This window comes from Balaenoptera acutorostrata, chromosome 17 (assembly GCF_949987535.1).
Source record: "Balaenoptera acutorostrata chromosome 17, mBalAcu1.1, whole genome shotgun sequence".
NCBI classification, from domain to species: domain Eukaryota; kingdom Metazoa; phylum Chordata; class Mammalia; order Artiodactyla; family Balaenopteridae; genus Balaenoptera; species Balaenoptera acutorostrata.
Window position 1 is genome coordinate 15,481,713 of NC_080080.1, and position 19,429 is coordinate 15,501,141.

The following is a 19,429-nucleotide window of genomic DNA, read 5'->3' on the forward strand; positions in this document are numbered from 1 at the left end:
AGCATAGCACTTAAAACCATAGATGGCATGGTTTTAAGGACCGGAATGGAGGGTAAGCGAGGGGTTTTGGCAGACTGAAGGGGTCTGGAATCGACATACATCTGACATACATCTGAGTGATACAGAAGCAAGTGTGTCTGGTCATAACTGTAGCTGGCCATTAGCTGGCTGAGCAGCTAGGGATTTATCTGCTTTTCTTGTGCAGAGACTACCTGAGGCCATAATGGGGCTATAATGGGTATCACTAGTTGGTGGCCAATTTAGGAATGACATAGTTGTCAGTCGAGAGGTAGTATGATTCATGCCTTACTAATATTTAAAGTTTACTTGATCTATCTCCTTCTATCTGAAGTAGCACCTTCATTTGTTCCATCCTTTTTATCTATGTTCAACACATATCCATTTACTCTGCGTGTAACATGTCTCATAAGCAAATTGTGTCTACATTTTTGTTTCCCTTATTTTCTATAGCAGAACTGAATATTCATAAAGCATACAGCAAACACATTACAGCAAGCCCCAAGGAACAAGCACTTAGAGCATGGCTGTGATGTCCCACTTATTGGCTAAAGCAAGTCACATGGCCAAGCCCACAGTCATGTGGGACAGGTCTACACAAGGGAGTGGATACCATAGGCATGATTATTGGGACCACTACTGAAACAATCTAACACTAACACATAGCTAGGAAGTGGTTGATCCAGTTATCAAATTTTCAGGAATCTGTTTCTGGAGCCCAAACTCAAAACTGGTGTCCTGGAGACTGCTGGGAATTCCTACTGAAGAGGTTTTTCAAACCTCTCTTCCCAGGCCCCAGCCCAAGCCCAATGAGTCAGAATCTCTTGGGGGTAAAAGGGATATGGGGGGGGGGCGGGTGGTGGTGGTAGAAATCCCAAGAATTTAAATAACTCTGTAGAAGATTCCAACACACACTGGGAGGTGTCGGGGGTTTCAAAGACAAGAAAGTCTCTACACTCAAAGAGCTTCCATTTTCCACAGAGAAAATTCTTGTCATTATTACACCAGAGGCACTGCCCTGAAATTTAAAAATTTAAAAAATTGCTTTCCATGTTTAAGTTAGAGCAGTGGTTCTCAAATTTTGTGTGCATCAGTATTAACTGGAGGGCTTGTCAAAACGCAGACGGAGCCCAACCCCCAGTTTCAGATTCAGGAGGTCTCTGGTGGAGCACACAAATTTTCATGTCTCACAAGCTCTGCTGTCCAGGGACCACACTTTGAGAACCACTGGGTTACAGCAGTAGGAGGATTTAGTGATACCGTTCCTCCCTTGACTCGCATTTATATATTGCACTTACATTCTTATAGCACATCTACTGCATACAAGGTCTCGGGCTGGGTGCAGCAGTGGGTATGATAAGGATAGGATTTAGATCTTGATTACACTTGAGCAGATTTATTCTCTAAGTAGATCTATTCCCTAAGAAGACAGGAAGCCTAAGTGTCTTTAGACAGGTTCAGATAAAGCAGAGATCTCCTCCCTTGGCAAGAGATAAATTAAAGCTTGGAATAGCAGACCCTATGAACTGGGGCCTTGAAAGATGCCTAGGACACGTGGAAATGGTGGAGGATCGCAGAATTCTTTCCACCTCGGCACAGAGAAAAAAACCAACCAAACAAACCTGGACAACCACCTGGAAAAGGTCTGTGACATTCTTGCCTCAGGCTCCAGCGTCTCTAAGCTGCTTGCATCAGAACGGGGAACTGTGTTCTCAGTGTCAAGGTCTCAGTCTCAGACTCTTCTTGGGAAGGGGGAGAACTGGCCTAGCCCTCCCTCTGGGGCTCCCAGAGCGGGTGCCTCGGAGACCCGGTTGTCTGGCCGAAGTCTGGGTGTGCGCGACTTGGCGAAGGGCGCGGCCTGGGCGCTTCAATGTTCCAAAGCCTGAGCAGGGAGCTGTGGCCGGGCCCGTGCCGGGCGAGAGGGCCTACACGCTGAAGCATCGTTCAGAACCAGCCTCAGATTCAGGCACGGCGCTAGCGGGGGCCGGGTGGCAGCCGTACTACTCTGCCACCCGGAGGCCAGCGCAAGGGGCAAGGTCCCTCTCTCCACCTTCATGCTTCAGAGAGGGTGGGGACACGCGTGCATGCTCTTTAGCCCGGAGAAAGCGCGGCCCGCAAGCCTGCACGATGCGCCTGCGCAGCCCTGCCTCACCCACCCCGCCTCTTTCCTTCGCCCCGCCCTGTTATCCCCTATATTGCCGCTAGGGGTAGCGGCGGCGGCTGTGGTCTGAGAGCGCGGCTGCTTTGAGGGCGCGGAAGCCGTACGGTGTGGGGACTAGGGCTGGCAAGAGGGTGGGAAAACCGGCGAGAGAGGAGGGCGGTGCCGGGGAAGGGCCGTGCCGGGGAAGGGCGGCGCGTGGCTGACTCATCCCTCTGGAAGATCAGACTGACAGACATAAACCCTTGCCGAATCCGCCCGCCCGCGCCGCTCCTCTTCGGTTGGGAGGCGCCCGCCCGCACCGCCCGCCCGCCTTCTCCGGGAGCGCTCTCCCGGCCCGGCCGCCTCAGAGAAAGTTTTTGTCGTCGGGAGGGACCGGAGGCGCCGCGAGCCTTTGGGAAGGGAAGGAGGACTGAAGAGGAGGCTCCAGCCGCGCGGGCCCGGCGAGTGCATGGTTCCCGGCGCCTCGGCTGCCTGTCAGGAGGACATCGGGGCGGGGTCGGGCTGAGCCCAGCTCCTTCTTCCCGCGGGCTCGCCAGAAATCGCCCTGCCGGACTGCCGCGGGGCGTCCCCGCTCCTCAGCCCGCCATGTCCCGGCTGCTGCCGCTGCTGAGGAGCCGGACCGCGCGCAGCCTGAGGCCGGGCCCGGCCGCCGCGCCCCGCCCGCCGTCCTGGTGCTGCTGCGGGCGGGGGCTGCTGGCGCTCGCGGCCCCGGGCGGCCCCCGGGAGCTGGGCACCCACCCCAAGAAGGAGCCCATGGAGGCGCTGAACACGGCGCAGGGCGCGCGCGACTTCATCTACAGCCTGCACTCCAGCGAGAGGAGCTGCCTGCTCAAGGAGCTGCACCGCTTCGAGTCCATTGCCATCGCCCAAGGTAAGGGGGGCGCGAGGGGGGCGAGCCGGGGGCGGAGGGGCGGGTGGCCAGAGCCCTCCCCTACCCCGCCTGCGCCGCGGCCGCCCGGCCGCCCCTCGGCCTGGACCCCTTGCCGCCGGCCCCCTCGCCCGCTTGGCCTCGCGCCTGGGACGTCCGGGGGGGGCGGGGGGAACTTTGCGCCTCTTGAGTGTCCCCGGGGCAGGTAGGACGGGCGCGGATCGTTCCAGGCAGCCAGGGCCAACGCTTGGCTGGTTCCTCCCCAGCCTCACAGTTGGAGCTTCAGCCCCAATTACCAACCGACGTTGATTGGATTTTGTTTAGATTTGCTGTGCCCCCCGTCCCCCAGCCCTCCTGTCCCCCTGTAGTCCTTGCTGCTTACTTGTGAACGTGCAGCCATGCCGGTGGCCTGCGGTGCGTGCTTCCAAAGCGCTACAAAGCCTTGAGGCAGGGGGAAACTTCGCTAAATGGTTATCAAAGGAAGATGTGTGAGGGTCTGAAAGAAGGGATGTTGCTTTGTTAAGGCAGACGTGTTCTCAGCGGCTTGTTTGCGTACACCTCCAGTTGGATTCATTTAAGCAGCCGAAGGAAACATTTTCCTGGGAAACTGAAAGCGTGGATCAGACCAGCAACTGCAGATACATACTTGCAAGCCCATCACAGGTTTGGTGCTGCCCAAGTTAGACTCCCGTTTTTGTTGTGCCTCCAGAGGATGAAAGAATGCAGTAGTTAAGAAGGTATTTTTCTGGAAATCTGTGGCTCTGCAATAAAAAGCGGACTTCTGCTCAAAAATAATTTGGAATGGTGAAAGCCAAGCTCTTTTTAAGCTAACCTGTTAAAAGAGGATATTTTTCAAACCGGTGCACCATGCTGGTATGTCAGAATTTGAGTCCAAGTGAAAAAGCTAAAAAGTCAGAAAATCAGAAAGTTGAAAGGGGCCAGTGATCAAATCATTCAGTCTTAAGATACTTCGGCCATTTGAATACCGTGATACAGACAGAATACATTGCTGCTGTTTTATGTTATACGTTCTGGTGTGTTTGAAAGTTTTTTTTTTTGTTTTTTGGTCTTTTTTTTTGTTGTTTGTTTTACCAACCTACCTTCAAGGTTGGTAGGTACATAAGTATTCCATAGGTTCCGTAAGTTAAGAGCACATTTATTTGGAGCAAGGCATCTGATCTGCCGCAGGCACTTGAAAGCGCTTCTTTGGTCTGTGTTCGGGAATGGAGGAGAGAATTGTCTACCTCATAAGCAGGACTTTTCTACACTACTTCTTCAGAAACTTTTTATTAGTTGTGCCTTTTAACTGCTTTTTTTCCCTCCGTTCAGGGAATTGTGGACCAATTTATGGTATTGGATGATTCCAGACATTGTCTACCCACAGTGCTTCTATAGGAAAAATGTAACATCACAATCAATTCGGTTACTAAATGTAATCATGATATTACATGAAGTCATTATCAAATACTAGCATATTTGTGAGCTATGTGTGCACTCAGTGTGTGGTTTTAAAATATTCACTTCTGAAAATGTGACCCTTGGAAAACTATAAAGACATTCATGCTAGAGCATTAGTTTTAGGAATCTTTCTCCATGGGCAAGACTGTTTGAACACACATTTGGCCTTTTCTAAGTAATTTCTTGGAAATTCTGCATTAACATTGTTACAAGATTGGAGGGCCTTATTAATATGATTTTATGACTGTTCATGAAAAGCATGTCCTGTGATACAAATGGATAAATTTTGCCTCATACCTTATTATTTTAGCACATGCCAGTAAGAATGCTACATTTTCCAGTGAAAATGGAAAATGTATTTTAAAATTTAACATGGTTTTAAATATTCTGGAAAGGACCTATAAACTTCAGTCAATGGAGGTCAGTTAGCGTCAATTAAACTTAATAATACATAAGTTATATGAGAGAGAAGTTGGTAATTTAAGATGTCTTTGTTCAAGATAAAGGATATAGGAAACAATGTGGTATTCAAATGCTTATTTGACTTAAAAGCTAAAGATCTTCAGAGTTTAAGTCAACTAATTTTGCCAAAGTTGATGACTAAATTATTGCTCTTTGACTCAAATGACACTTATTGATGATGATGGTTTAATTTTTAATACAGTCTTAGTGTTCCTCGTTGTTTTCAATATCAATACATATAGTTTCTATGGAGATAACTGGAATCATCACTAGTAAATTACCCTATTCATTAACCATTTAAGGTAGAGAGGATTTATTATGTTGAGAATGCATACAGCTCATTCTATTGCTGAAATCAATTTTTTCCCCAGACAAATGAAAAATTGCCATGTTTTTCTTTTATTGTTGCTTTTTGAGTGTTTTTAAATGCTCAACCCATGTATTAAATATGTGTGTACTAAGTGCACTTTCTAATGAAATAAATTCTGTTAAAAGAGCTGTTTCTTACAATAGGAAATCTTATGTGTTCTTGGAAAGAGTGCTTGCATGATCTAATGAAGTGTTTTGGATTTGGTGTGGAAACATTACAGGAAAAGAAAAATCTGTGCTTTGAAATGGAAGTGGGGTCTACTGCTGAAATTTGGTATATTTGCCCTCATCTTTCTTATGTGTTTATCAGTAGGCATTTGATATAGTCTGTGGCAAGATAAAGCTTTAGAATCAGTTTGTAATAGATAAGGCAGACTTTGTGGGATGTCTTGTTATAGTTAAGTAAGATATTGTGATTTTTAAATTACAAACTGATTTCCTTCCTAGTTTTAAAAAAGTTGGTGTTCTGTTCTCAGTTTATCTGCTCAGCCTGCTCTCTATTCTTCCAGAAAGAGTCCATAGTCTTCTGATAGTGCACTGTTGGTTCATTGTTTTTACAAGTAGGACTGGCAAGCTGATGTTATTACTGTTGCCTTTTAATTTCAGCTGAGCTTTTTAAACCAAATTTGTTTTCAAGGTTTGCAGTTACTATTTCTATTTATAATTATTTTTAAAAACTTTTAAAATACCTATTTGGTTTTTGAAGGATGAGCAGTGCTCATTGCATTAGTTAGTTCTACATTGCTGTACAACAAATTACCCCAAAGCACAGTGGCTTAAAACAAACATGTATTGTCTCACGGTTTCTGAGGGTCAGGAGTCCTGGGGCAGCTTAGGGGGATGTTTCTGCCTCAGGGTCTCTCTGAAGTTGTAATCAAGCTTTCAGCTAGGGCTGCATCATTGAAGTCTTGACTGGGGCTGGAGGAACCAGTTCCAAGAAGGCTCACTCACATGGATGTTGGCTAGAAGTCTCAATTCCTTGCTGTGTGGGCCTCTCCACAGGGCTGCCTGAGTGTTTCAAGACATGGCAGCTGTCTTCCTCCAGAATGAGTGTTGAGAGAGAGACATCTAAGCTGGAAGCCACAGTCTTTTATAACCTGGTCTTAGAAGAGATAGTCCATCCTTTTTTGCCCTCGTCATACACTGTGGGAGCATACTATACAGGCAGGGTGTGAATACCAGGAGGTGGAAATCACTGGGGGGGTCATCTTGGAGGCTGCCTTCCACACTTATTTAGGTGTTGTAATTAATGCTCATTGGAGAATTACACAGAAAGGTAAGAGCTGGCTTTTGGGGAGGCACAATGAAAGATATGATTTGAAAAAAGGACCTTCTTAGGGAATATTTTTGTTAAATGTGTACTTAAAGTATTTTAAAAATGAGATTCTTTTTATATATAGCAAATAAGGGATGTTTGGGGGGAACAGAGCAGTTTTTCTATCAATGTTAGATCTTAATCAGCTTGCATTTTTTTTCTGTTTCTCTGTGTAAGTGATAACTGTATATGTTTAAAAAATTTTTTTTACAAATTTTTTTTACCATTTATCTACATCCATATAGATACACCGTATAATTCTAAATTTAATCTTGTAGTTCCCCACCGTTGTGATTATTTACTTAAGGTAGCATGAGGAGTTTTGTTTTGAGAACTTGCCATATAGCATACTCAGAATACATAGAAACAAAGATGATTTTTTGTGGCGTTCCAGTCCACTAGGGATCTTGGACTCTTAACAAGAGTATCCGCATTTTTCTCAGCTCTTTGTATAGGATTATATAAGAAAGTGGCAGCGCTGTTAAGCTATTAGCCTCCAGATGAATTGAGATAATCTTGGCTTTTGCTCAAAGAGAATAAGAAAGAGGGCAAGAAAACATTTCATACTCCAAATTAAGATTTGTGAATAAAGATAATTAGGTGCCTTAGTTGAAACAGTAAAAGAGGAATAAAAGAATAACTAGACCTGCAAGAGGAGAAGAACAGGATGAGGATATGAAATGTGGATTGAGTCAGGAAGAGTGAGTGATCTCTAATAAGCTGAGAGCTTCTATATCCTGGCCCTGGATAAGTAAATGAAGCTTTGTTACAATCAGTTATTTTGCCAATATGGAAAGAACCTAATTATAGCAGTATATTCCAGCAAGCTTAATTACGATACTTTAGAGTTAATGGGAATGTTGGAGTAGCCCTATAACTAGGGATTACTGCCTAGAAAACAGATCATATAAATAGGATTTTTTTCTTCCATTACAAAATGGATATAGTCTATTTAACAATCTTTAATCATCATTTAACATGTAACTTGAGGTCCAGGGTTATTTGTTACATAAAACAATGACCGTTCCATTATTTCTCATGGTTTTGTGGATCAGGAGTATAGGCAGGGCTCAGCTGGGTGATTCGTCTCTTTCACATGGTATCTATGGGGGTCACTCGGTAAACGGCTGGCAGATGAGCTGGTCACAGAGTCCAAGATGGCTTCACTCACTTGTCTGGTACTTTGTTGGACATGGCTGGAAGGCTGGGTTCAACTAGAACTATTGACCAGAGTAGATGCATGTGATCTCACCAGTATGACAGTCTTAAAATGGTCAGGACTTCCAGAGAAAATGTTCCAAGAGAGCTAAGTAGAAGCTGTAAGACTTTGTTATCAGTTTCCCATTGTTGCTGTAACAAATTGCCACAAATATAGTGGCTTAAAACAACACAAATTTATTCTCTTAGAGTTCTGGAAGTCTGAGGTCCAAAATTAGACTTGAGGGGCTAAAATAAAAGTGTTAGCAATGCTCTGTCCTTCTGGAGGCTCTAGGGGAGAATCCGGTCCTTGTTTCTTCCAGCTTTTGGTATTCCTTGGTTCTTGCTCACATTAATCTCTGCTTCGGTTGTCACATCATTGACCTTTTTGCCTGTCTTTTATAAGGACCTCGTGATTACATTTAGGGCCCACCTGGATAGTTCAGGATAATCTTTCTCAAAATCCTTAACTTAATCACATCTGCAAACTCTCCTTTGCCATATGAGGTGATGTAGTCACAGGTAGGAGGATTAGGATGGGGACATATGGGGAGGGGTATTATTCAACCTACCACAGTTTATGACCTAGCCTTGGAAGTCCCAGAATGTCATTTCTGCTGCATGCTATTGGTCAAACAAGTCACTAAGACCAGTCTAGATTCAAGGGAAGGGAAATTAGGAGGAGATGTTCTATGTAGGTAACCATAACTAATAATTGTAGTTTGTTCCTTTATATCAGTTCCTTTATATCCGTTATAACATTTAAAAATTAATCGTTTCTGTTGGAAATCTTGTATTACGTCTTTCTTTATTAATGCATACCAGTAACATATTAGTTTTTGTTTGTGTGTCTTAAGACTTTTGACCATTCGTTCTTGTACTGAGTGCCAGTATAGTGATAGTGATTCGTTTGATTGATAGATATATATAGAGACAGAGGGAGACAGAGATGTATAGGACTCTTTCCTCTGTATCAGGATATCTTAGCCTTGGCGGTATTGACGTTGGGGCCGATAATTCTTGTTGTGGGGCTGTCCTCCACATAGGATATTTAGCAGCATCCCTGTCTTCTAGCCACCAGATGCCAGTAGCACCCTCCCACCCTCCTCACCCCAAGTTTTGTGTTCCAAAAATGTCTCTAGACATTGCCAAATATTCCCTGGAGGAGACACTGGGTGGGAGGAAAGGGAGGAATTTAGCAAAACCAATCTGCTTGAGGGCCATCGCTTTATATGAAATGCTATATCAGACTCTTCACCTCATTATCAAATAAACGAGCTTTGTGATAACTCTTTTCCTTTGTTGTGATGCCCTTTCACTTCTAAGTTCTTAACTAAATTCTAAATATTAGACCCTTAGAAAACAAGGCTTCCAGATAAGTCAAACACTGCCATAGTTGAATTCACCAGTAATTTGCTGGTGTTCCTCTCCATGGTCACTGTTTTCTTACTTTTTATAGCAGTTGTGACAAGCAAATTTTTATAAAGATGTTTGTAGATAGGAAAATTGCAATAATATAAAGTCTGCAACTTTATAGGGTCATCCGAAGGGTCAGGCAGAAATAACGATGATGGATAATCTTGAATGTTGGGAATGATCTGATATTGAACCACTATCAGTGACGACTGTTTTAGTTTTTCTAAAAATAGTGATGAATTTGTATAACTATACTCTCAGCTGGTTTTCTCTGGCACGAGAGAATATAAAGCTAACTGGAACAAATAGGGACTAAATTCCTGAGTGCAGATTTTATTAGCATCTTGCTCGTCAGCTGAATTAATTAGTATGTAAGATTCTAGCCTTGTCTTTGACTCATAGGTTTATGCTTTAAGTGAATGAAAACAACAACATGAAAGCAAGTAGTTATTTGTTAAAATACAATAAAGTAGTTACCTCAAACCATCTGGTAAATGACTCTTCTAGACAAAGGACCTTGCAGGTAACAAAACGTCATTACTCTTTTTTTTTTTTTTGAATTTTATTTCATTTTTTTTATACAGCAGGTTCTTATTAGTTATCCATTTTATACATATCAGTGTATACATGTCAATCCCAATCTCCCAATTCATCCCACCACCACCCCCACCCCCGCTTTCCCCCCTTGGTGTCCATACGTTTGTTCTCTATCTCTGTGTCTCTATTTCTGCCTTGCAAACCGGTTCCTCTGTACAAAACATCATTCCTCTTAACCTCTGAAACGTTTACTTTGACTGTGTTTGATGGCAACATATTTGAACATACTGCTTTTTTCTCTGCCTTAGTAAAAGTATAACGAGCACAGTTTTGCTTGTACCAGATGTCCGAGTCCTTGTATACTGTATTTTAATACGATGATTTTCTTTGGGGCTACTTAACTTCTATTTGTAGAGATACTAGTCATCACACCAGATGCCCCCAGAACGCTGTGCTGTTTCCGTTGGCATGCTTTCAGACCATGTCATAGTGCTGGCGAGGTGTGTCGGATTTGTTCTGCCCCTGCCCCAATCCATCCCCAGTGCCCTTGGACCACTCTGCTCTATCCTCATTCATCCCTTGTGGTAAACTTTGCTACTGTGGAAGGAGGTCTGCTTCTCGGGCGTCTCTGTTGTTGTTTCTAATGTCTGCTCTTTGTCACTCTTCCATGGTGGTTTTTTTTTTTTTTCTTCCAGTATCTCTTTCTCTCTTCACCCTTATGCTATTCAGTAGGGTTTAATCTTGATAGACATTTCAGGGTCACAGACCACTACTCTCCTGTCTCTCCAGCTAGCCAGTTACACCTATCACATTGCTATGGACCTCTGACTCTTCAGATCTCACACTGAAGATCTTGTATTTCTGCTAATGTTGCGATTATGGCCGTTCAAAGGATTGTTGTTGTAAATACCTGAAAGGCACTTAGGTTCAGAGAAGTTTAGGCTAGAATGGTGTTCTTTATTACTTGGTTTAGTTTAGATTTTCTGTCTTTTTTCTGAGTTTTAGGGTAGACTATTTAGGGCATTGGGTTATTAAAACATTTGTAATTTTAAAAATAGCATGATATTTTGTAATATAACTTCTGAATTTCTGTTGTATAATGGTTCTTATATTTTATAGAAGACATCCCACTGCTACCACTATTGCTGCTGCCAACACCATTTTCATTACCATTACTTAGCAGTTATTGAATGTTTGCTACAGACATACTGAGCTACTTAAGTGAGTTTTCATATAATTATTCTGTTCACTTCTCTTGGAGAGAGAAGGAATTATCTCTATTCTATGGATTAAGATGCTGAGGCTAAGAGGAGCTTGCCCAAGATCCTAAAACCTCTGTGGCAGAGTAGAGTTTTTAGCTTAGCTTTGTTTGACTTTAAAATCCCTGTTCTTATTATTGCACCTTTCTGTAGATATTCATACCTGGAATTTTTTTAACACGTGCTGGGAAAAAAGGTAACAACTCAAATGCTCAATAAAAGTCACATGTGCTGGTAGTATATCTTAGTCTATCTTTTATATGTTTGCATAATATACACATTCAATACAAAAGCAAATATAGCATTGTTACTTTTAAAATAAGGGAAATCAAAGTAAAATCAGTGTGCAAAAAAGTTTATAAATTGTGGGGGGATTTTGAAAAAGTCAGAAAACTAGTATTTGGGACTTCCAACTGTTATAAATCTTTAACTTTCTAACCGTCATTCTAACTTTCCTTTAGATTTTTAAATGAGTTAAAAAAATCTAACATGCTATTCATAGAAGACCTTTCTAAACTTAGAAAATTTATTTGTGTAACAAATATATGTTACTCTCCCTACCATAATAGACTCGGTACTGGATACTGGAGGCATGTCAGAGAATTAATTCAGGGAAATACTCTCATGAAACCTACATTTTTGAGAGAGAAAAGATAAGAGCAATAAAGTAAATAATAAAATAATTATAGATAGTGTGTGCTATTAGAAGAATAAATAGAAGGACATTTACTTTACTTAAAGTGATCTGGGAGGGCCTCTGTTTAGGTAATATTTAAGCTGAAAATAAAGGATTGAGACGAAGCCATTCATTCAGACAGATGGAGGAAGAGCATTCTCAGAAGGAAAAGCAAATACCAAGACCCTGAGATAGGAAGGGACTTCACATAGTGTAGAAATTGAAAGGAGGCAAATATGAGTGGAACTTAATGAACAAAGGGTAGAGTAGAATGGGATGAGATGTAGGTAGGCAGAAGCCAGATTAGCCAGGACCTTTCTGGGTAAACCATATGAAGGCCATTCAAGCATTTAAGCATTAGTGAAATGGTATTTCAAGAGCCCTCTGGCTGCTATTGGAGAACAAATTGGAGGGTGCAAATGTGTAAGCTGGGAGACCACTTAGGAAGCTGTTACAGTAGTCTAGGCTAGCAATGATGGTGGCTGGGACTAGGTGGCCATAGAGATGGAAGAGGAGGAGATGGAGTCAAGATATACTTGTGAGAGTGAACTGATGGGACTTGCTGATGGGTTAGAAAGGGTCAGATAATTAAGGGAAAGGAAATAGTAAGTGATGACTTAGGTTTCTGACTATAGTGACTGAGTAAAAAGTGTTATTATTAACTGTGAGGGAGAAGACTGGGGAAAGAATAGATTTGGGGGTGTGGAACTTGAAGTATTAATTTTGGACATGTCAAATTTTAGATACCTTTGTGAATATAAATGGAGATGTCAAGTAAGTAGGTATGTGTGTTTATGCATGTGTGTGTATTTATACACTTAAATCTGGAGCTCATAGAAGTTTAGGCTGAAGATGTAAGTGTGGGTGTCAACAGCTGTATATAGATGGAGAGGAAGATCCAGGACAGAACTCTGAAAAGCACCAATGTTTATTGGAAGGGAAGATGAAGAAGGATTAGAACTAGAGGGAGACTGAGGAGTGTCTACAAAGTCAGGAAAAATAACAAGAATAGTGTATTCCAGAAGCTAAGTGAAGAAGACAGCATTTCAAGAAAGAGGGAATGATCTGATGCTTTAGATGGTTCAAATAAGAGGAAGACTGGCGGGGTGGGAGGGTGGAGTAAAGAAGGTCTATTGGATATAATAACGCAAAAGAGAGTGATGTCTTTGTCAAGAATTATGTGGGGAGAAGCCAGATTTCAGTTGGCTGAGGAGGGAGTATCAATAAGGAAGGATTCAACTCTTTAAAGGGAACTTTGGATATGGAGGGCAGGAGGTGTTGGGAAGTAGCTTGAGTACTACTAAGATTCCCTCTTTCCTCATCGGTCAGAAGTCTGAACTTAATTTAAATATATGTTACTAGTTTACTCATTTTTTACAGAGTCCTGTGTAGAATTCTAGTTTATCAGAGAAAAATGTAATATCACAGGTAAGCAAATTATACCTCTTTTTAGCAGTATTGTGTAGAAAATATACAGGCCATTTAGCAAGTAATGTCTTTTCATTTTCTTTAGTAAGAAGCTTAGAGAAATCAAGAAGATGATTTGAAACTCCACTTTCAAATTAAAATACCTGAAGGCTAGGGAGAACATTTTTTTCCTGGGATGTGGGACTTTAAGTGCTAAAACTGAAAGAGTCCCAGGCAAACTAGATGGTTAGTCACCCTACCTGCCCACGGGTGACAGTATTTTTGCCATTCTCACAGATTAAGGCTTTTGACTCATAGGAGAGGTTGAGAAAGGGATCCAGGTAGAGTTTCATGTCCCTTCTGCAGTACTGCGTTTTCCCTTCCTCTAGGTCTGTACCACAATGGACACTTTATTAGGGCTTCTTCTATTACATTTTGTGTCTGGTGAGATTTCTGGTGAAAGAACCTGCAAGAAGGTGCAGACTCCACAATTTATTCGTACCCTAATGCCTTCACACTGTTGCACTGGCTGTCACTCTGCCTTCACCTGTTCCCTTACTATTCTAGCAGTATTCTTATGGTGTCCGGTTGCATCTGTCTCAAGTAAGCATGTGCTAACGTCTCCTCTGTCCTTGCAGGTGCCTGCTTCTCTTTTGATCTAGGACCAATTGTTTGCTTTGTGACTTGAGTTCTCTTATGGCTTTGAAATAAGTCATAAATTTGAATTTAGTTTGACTTCATTTCACTGTAAGGGTGGGAGCAATACTCTTTGTAGCTCTCTATATCCCACAGTGAAAACTAGAACCTGCTTCACAAAGTTTAATGTACATATAAAATGATCTGGGAATCTTACTGAAATACAGATGCTGTTTCAGTAGATTTGAGGTTGAGCTTGAGTTCTGCATTTCTAACAAGTTCCTAGTGATTCAGTGCTACAGATCCAGGGGGGCAATATTTTGAGTAACAAGGTTATAGCAAGTGTTTTTGTTTTTAAGGTGAGAAAGTTGAGGTCATGTAGATAAACTCAGGCATCCTTGCATTTTGAAAGGAAGCAGGCAAACATGTGAGAGTGATAATGTAAGATGTGGCATATTTTGTGAGCTGGCAGAATTTTGCTTGTGTGTTAGAAAGATCTTATGGTTTAAAAAAAATTATTATAACATTTTTTTCTACTCACAGGGACCTGTTAACAACATTACAAAAAGTGTGAATTGTTAACACTGATTTTATAGTTATGCAACGATCACTTTTGAGTAATAAATACTGTATAATAGATTTATTCCTTTGTTCTCATTTCTTTTTCTTTCCCATTATTACCTTGAATATACTGTTCATTGGTTAGTCTCATTTCTTCAGTGAACCATGTCCTCTGTCATACTTTTTTTCTTCTGCTTTTCTTCATCCTGTTCTTCCTATGTTTTCCCCACTCAATTTTGTATTACTTTTAAAATTTAGAAACAATCTCAAATTTCTGAAAAAGGTTCAAGTGTAGTACACTAAGATTTTTTTTCCTTCCCCTGAATCATTTGAGAATAAGTTGCTGACATGATGCTCTGTCATCCCTGGCACAGGGTAGGTTCCTTGGGAAGCAGTCTCTGAGACAAAATTTAGCATGCAGGAAGTTTACTGGGAGTGCTGTTTGGAATCCTTACCTTAGAAAGGGAAGGGAAGGAAGGAGTTTTGGGCAGAGGTAGAAGTAAAGTGATGCAGTCTCGACCGAAGCCTTAGCTGAACCTGAGGAGAGGTCTAGAGATAGAACGACCCTTCAGTGCTGTCCTGAGTTGGATGAGAGGTCCAGGCCTCTTCCTCTGTGAAATTACATGCGGAACTGCCCTGGGCAGGGGGCAGAGCCTTGGGTGAGGCAGCATTCTTCAGCTGAAGCAGTCCCCTAAGAGGACTGTCACTGAGGGCTGTCTCTCGGAAGGACTTCGGGCAGCTAAGGATCAACTGTGCATCACGATGCCCACTACAAGTGGAGTACTTTAGCCTATACTTCCTACAAAGAAGAATATTGTCCCATATAAGCCACAATATAACATGGATAGATTACTACCATCTTATTCTCTGTCACTCAGGTTTCACCAGTTGTCCCAATAATGCTCCTTTACACCAAAAAAATCCAGTCCAGAATCACATGTTGCATTTAGAATTTCCTTTATTTGAAACAGCTTCTCAGTCTTTCCTTTGGCTTTCATTACCTTGATAGTTTTGAGGATTACAGACCAGTTATTTTGTAGCATATACTTCAATTTGGTTTTGTCTCTTTCCTCATGAATAGATTCCAGTTATGCATCTTAAGTAGGAATATCACAGAAGTAGTTTTATGTTCTTTTTTCATCCTATCAGTTACTCATGATTTTTCTTTGTTCATGATGATGTTAACTATTTCTTGATTAACCATTTCCTTTGAACATTTGACGAAGTAATATCTATCTGACTTATCCACTAGAGAGTTACTATTTTCCTTTTTGTAATTAATATTTTGTGGGGAGGTACCTTGAGTCTATGAAATATCCCATTCCTCATCAACTATTCAAGTTATGAATTCATATCAATATATATTCATGAATTCTTACTCTATTTAATGGGTTACAATTGATTACTTTCATTTTTGACCCTCAAACAGTCCCATATTTCACCAGTGGTAACTCCTTCAAGTTGGCTTCTGTGTCTTTTTGACGTCTCCATTACTCTTTGAACGTTTCCTTACTTTCTGGCACCATGAGATGTTTTAGGCTAATCTTAGCACGTTTCCTACCCTAGCCCTGGAATCAGCCATTTCTATAAGGAGCCCTGTTTTTTTTCGGTGTAGAATGGTATTTAGAAACCAAGACGTGCACATTAGGTGTGCTCATAGCTATTAGGGTGTTGCTGTTCTCAGGCCCCCACAGTGGACAGAGTTAGTGAATATATGAATGTATGTATTTATATACATAATAAATATTATTTATATTTCTCTATCCATATCTATTATAACATAAGAGTTCATAACAATTTTTCCAATCCTGATCCAACATCACAGAGTACATTCTTGTTTGTGTCCTTCTGTATTTCTAACTTTATTTTCTGATGGAAAAATACCTGACTCCCATTATCCTTAATATATTTATTCTTTTGATCATTCCTCCTACATGTCACCAATATCCCATCACCACCATTGAATTTATGCTCATTTCATTAAATAATTCAGTTTTTTTTGTTATGGCAGTCAGTCCCTGCTTTACACAGTTCCCATTAGCATGAATTTTAGTAACCATGGTTTAGTTAAATAACACCAGTCCCCAACAACACGGTTCAAATTTTATTTACCACGGTATATTAACTCTGAGTAATTGCATAAAGTATTAACTTTGCTGCTAGCTCCTCAGTCCACAAATCACTGTGTAAAAACAGGGGGTGCCTCATGATTGTGACCAATCATATCACTCTTTCATGGTCTGTCAGTGATTGGTCACTACTTATCTGTTATTCAGTTCACACACAGACAGCAAAATGTGTAGTTGTGTTGCCTCCTTGTCTCCCAGTGATAAACCTATAAGACGTTTAAAAAAAAAAAAGAATGAAAAGGGAATGGACCAAAAAAAGATGAAAATGCAGCAAAGAAAAGTGATAATGCTGAAGTGAAATTTTAACCAAATGCAAATGAGGTTATAGAATAAATAGCTGACTGTGGGAATGTTCACACTGCTGTTGAACTGCTGCCATTTGAGAGACTCCAGATATGCAGCCAGAGGAGCTAAGAGACCGCAAACTTATGGACATGAATGAGGAAAGTGAGAAGGTTGTGATGAAAAGGATGACGTTCCAGAGAAGTGACTCTGGTAAAAATTTCACATTAAAGGAACTCTCAGATATTTCATGATATTAAAAATATGAAAGATAAAATGCAAGCTATTTCAGACTTAGAAAGGAGTGTGACAGTTCACCAAGGCATAGAAAAGATGCTTGTTCCATTTTGTAAGTTATATGATAAAGAGAGTGCTAGCACGATTGAAGCAACTTTTGATCATTTAATTTTTTTTTTACAAAGCATAAAACACTTTATTTCTCAGTGTTTCTAATATTTTAAATTACAGTATATTAAATAAATATCAGTTTTACTATTTAAAAACTTTCCCTATATATTTATAACTGCCAGTAAGAGAATTTTTAATGTTTTGGGAAAAAAAATTTAAGGTCACAGAACAATTATGATTTTTCCCATCAGTTATTGTTTGCTTTGCAGCTTGCATTGTCATTTTTATGTCCCCACACTATTGTGCAAAATGAGAACTGCCCATATTCTAGCATGTTTCACTTCAAAATTTCATATACATTTGAAAACTTATACATATTTTATTTATATTATTGCTTGAATACATTGATTTAAAAATATTTTTAGCATGCAGGTATCCTAAACCCGAGATTACTATTGTGAAGCGAGCGAAGGAGGTATCATCAGCAGAGACCCCTGATAGTATTGGTATAGTACAATCTTGCAGTACTGATTGTTTGTCAGATGTTTAATGCAACTGGAAAAGCATCTATTTGACAGAACTTCTTGCTTGTTTGAAGTAGAATGCTTTGGTTATAGTGATAGTCTTTTTTTGTTGTTTGTTTGTTTGTTTGCATCAGTGTTTTAGACTGTCTACAGAATATTTATTTTTATTATCTAACCCTAGACCTTGTGGATATGATCAACTAATAATTGCATGTTTAATTAACTGAAAGATTACATTTATGATCTTAACAAAAGACAAAATCACTTATAATTATATTTAAATAACGTATTTTCAAAGTTGTTGAAATAACGAGAGCAAGTGAGACGTAAGAAACAACAAAGATTATGAATATCTTTAGGATGAATGAGTAGGATAAAAGGACCACACACAAGGAAACCTTCAGAATATTGTAAAGAGAAACTGTGTTTAAGTAACTGAACTTTAGGGAAATATATTTTAAGAGTATATTCTTGAATAATTTGGAAGTCTTATGTAAGTTCACTTTAAGGCCATTCATGAACTTTTTTCAGATTCAACCTCCATGCAGCTTGATATCTAACTTCTGTTGTGCGTTGTGATGGTGGTGGTAGAGGAGGAATTGTGTTAACTGAGTGTGTGTGTGTGTGTGTGTGTGTGTGTGTGTATGGGGGGGAAGGGAGGGAGAAATAAAAATATTGCAGTAAATTCTTCTCTGTCCATATTTTATTTTTTGATTACTATTTAAAATATATGCGTTGCCTAAGAAGTATAACACAATGTTTGGAAAGGAATAAGAAATATTTTATGGGCCAATTGAAATTTTGTAAAGATAAAGGATAAATGTAACTCAGTTTTCTTAGACTGTATATATAGTGTCAAGAGCAGAAACTAAACTGTAAGAACCTCCGAGAAATGGAGAGACATATAGTGTGTGTGTACACACATACACACATGTGTATATATTAACATATTAGGGCAGTGCAAAAATCCCCCAGTTTGCTCTACTTTGCCAATTCTAATGTAACTCTGAAGTTAAAAAGTTTAATCTCAGTGTGTATGCAGAAGTTAAGCATTTAATGAAAATGTCTTTTGATGAAAAAAGTTTTAATTTTGGGTTATTCTGTAGATTGTTTAGTTAGCCCTCATTTTTAGGACAATGTAGGGAAAAAGGAATGATACTTATTCTATAGATAATGGCAAATGATATCACTAGGAGGTAAGGTGCTGCTGAACAGTAACTAATTGTAGGATTTAACCTGTCAGCGATCAGCCTTTGAGACTCAGTCTTCAGTTATATCCCTACTCACTGTAGTGTGCTTCTTCATGAATGTTTAGGTGGTATGCCTCTTTTTTTTTTTTTTAATCCTACTAGCTATATAATAAACAAGAAATATAGAATCAGAATATTAGAGCTAGAAGGGATGCAGAGACCCTAAACTCCTCATTTTATGTAACATGAAACTGAGATCTAGAGGATTTATGATACAGTCAAGATCTGGTGACTAGTTATATATATACATATATAGCAGGGCAGGGATTAGTGTCAAGGCTTTTGGATTTTTAGTTCAGTGCTCTTCACTATAATAAATTTCTTCAGGGTTAGCAGGGGAGATTAGCGCTATACTATAGGGTATCCTGTTGTTCTGAAACCAGTAGGAACCATGTAATTTTCCCATTGAGAAAATATTTTATTTGTTAACCATAATAAATCAGTTGATTTCCTCTTCTTTCTTTTAACTTTGATGGATTTGAAAATGATGTATATGAAAGGGAATGATATTTTAGGGGAGAAAAAAGGAATTTGAAAAGGTATTAGTATTTTAGTT

At 40.3% G+C, this 19,429-nt stretch overlaps 1 protein-coding gene across 1 annotated transcript in view; it reads left to right on the top strand.

Moving 5' to 3' along the window:
• The first annotated feature begins 2,272 nt into the window (after nt 1–2,272).
• Nucleotides 2,273–19,429, top strand: part of TMEM65 (transmembrane protein 65) — a 56,483-nt gene continuing 39,326 nt past the window's right edge. The window contains exon 1 of the mRNA XM_057532210.1: nt 2,273–3,050. Coding sequence (XP_057388193.1) covers nt 2,765–3,050 — 286 coding nt within the window. The 5' untranslated portion in view covers nt 2,273–2,764. The remainder of the gene's footprint in view (nt 3,051–19,429) is intronic.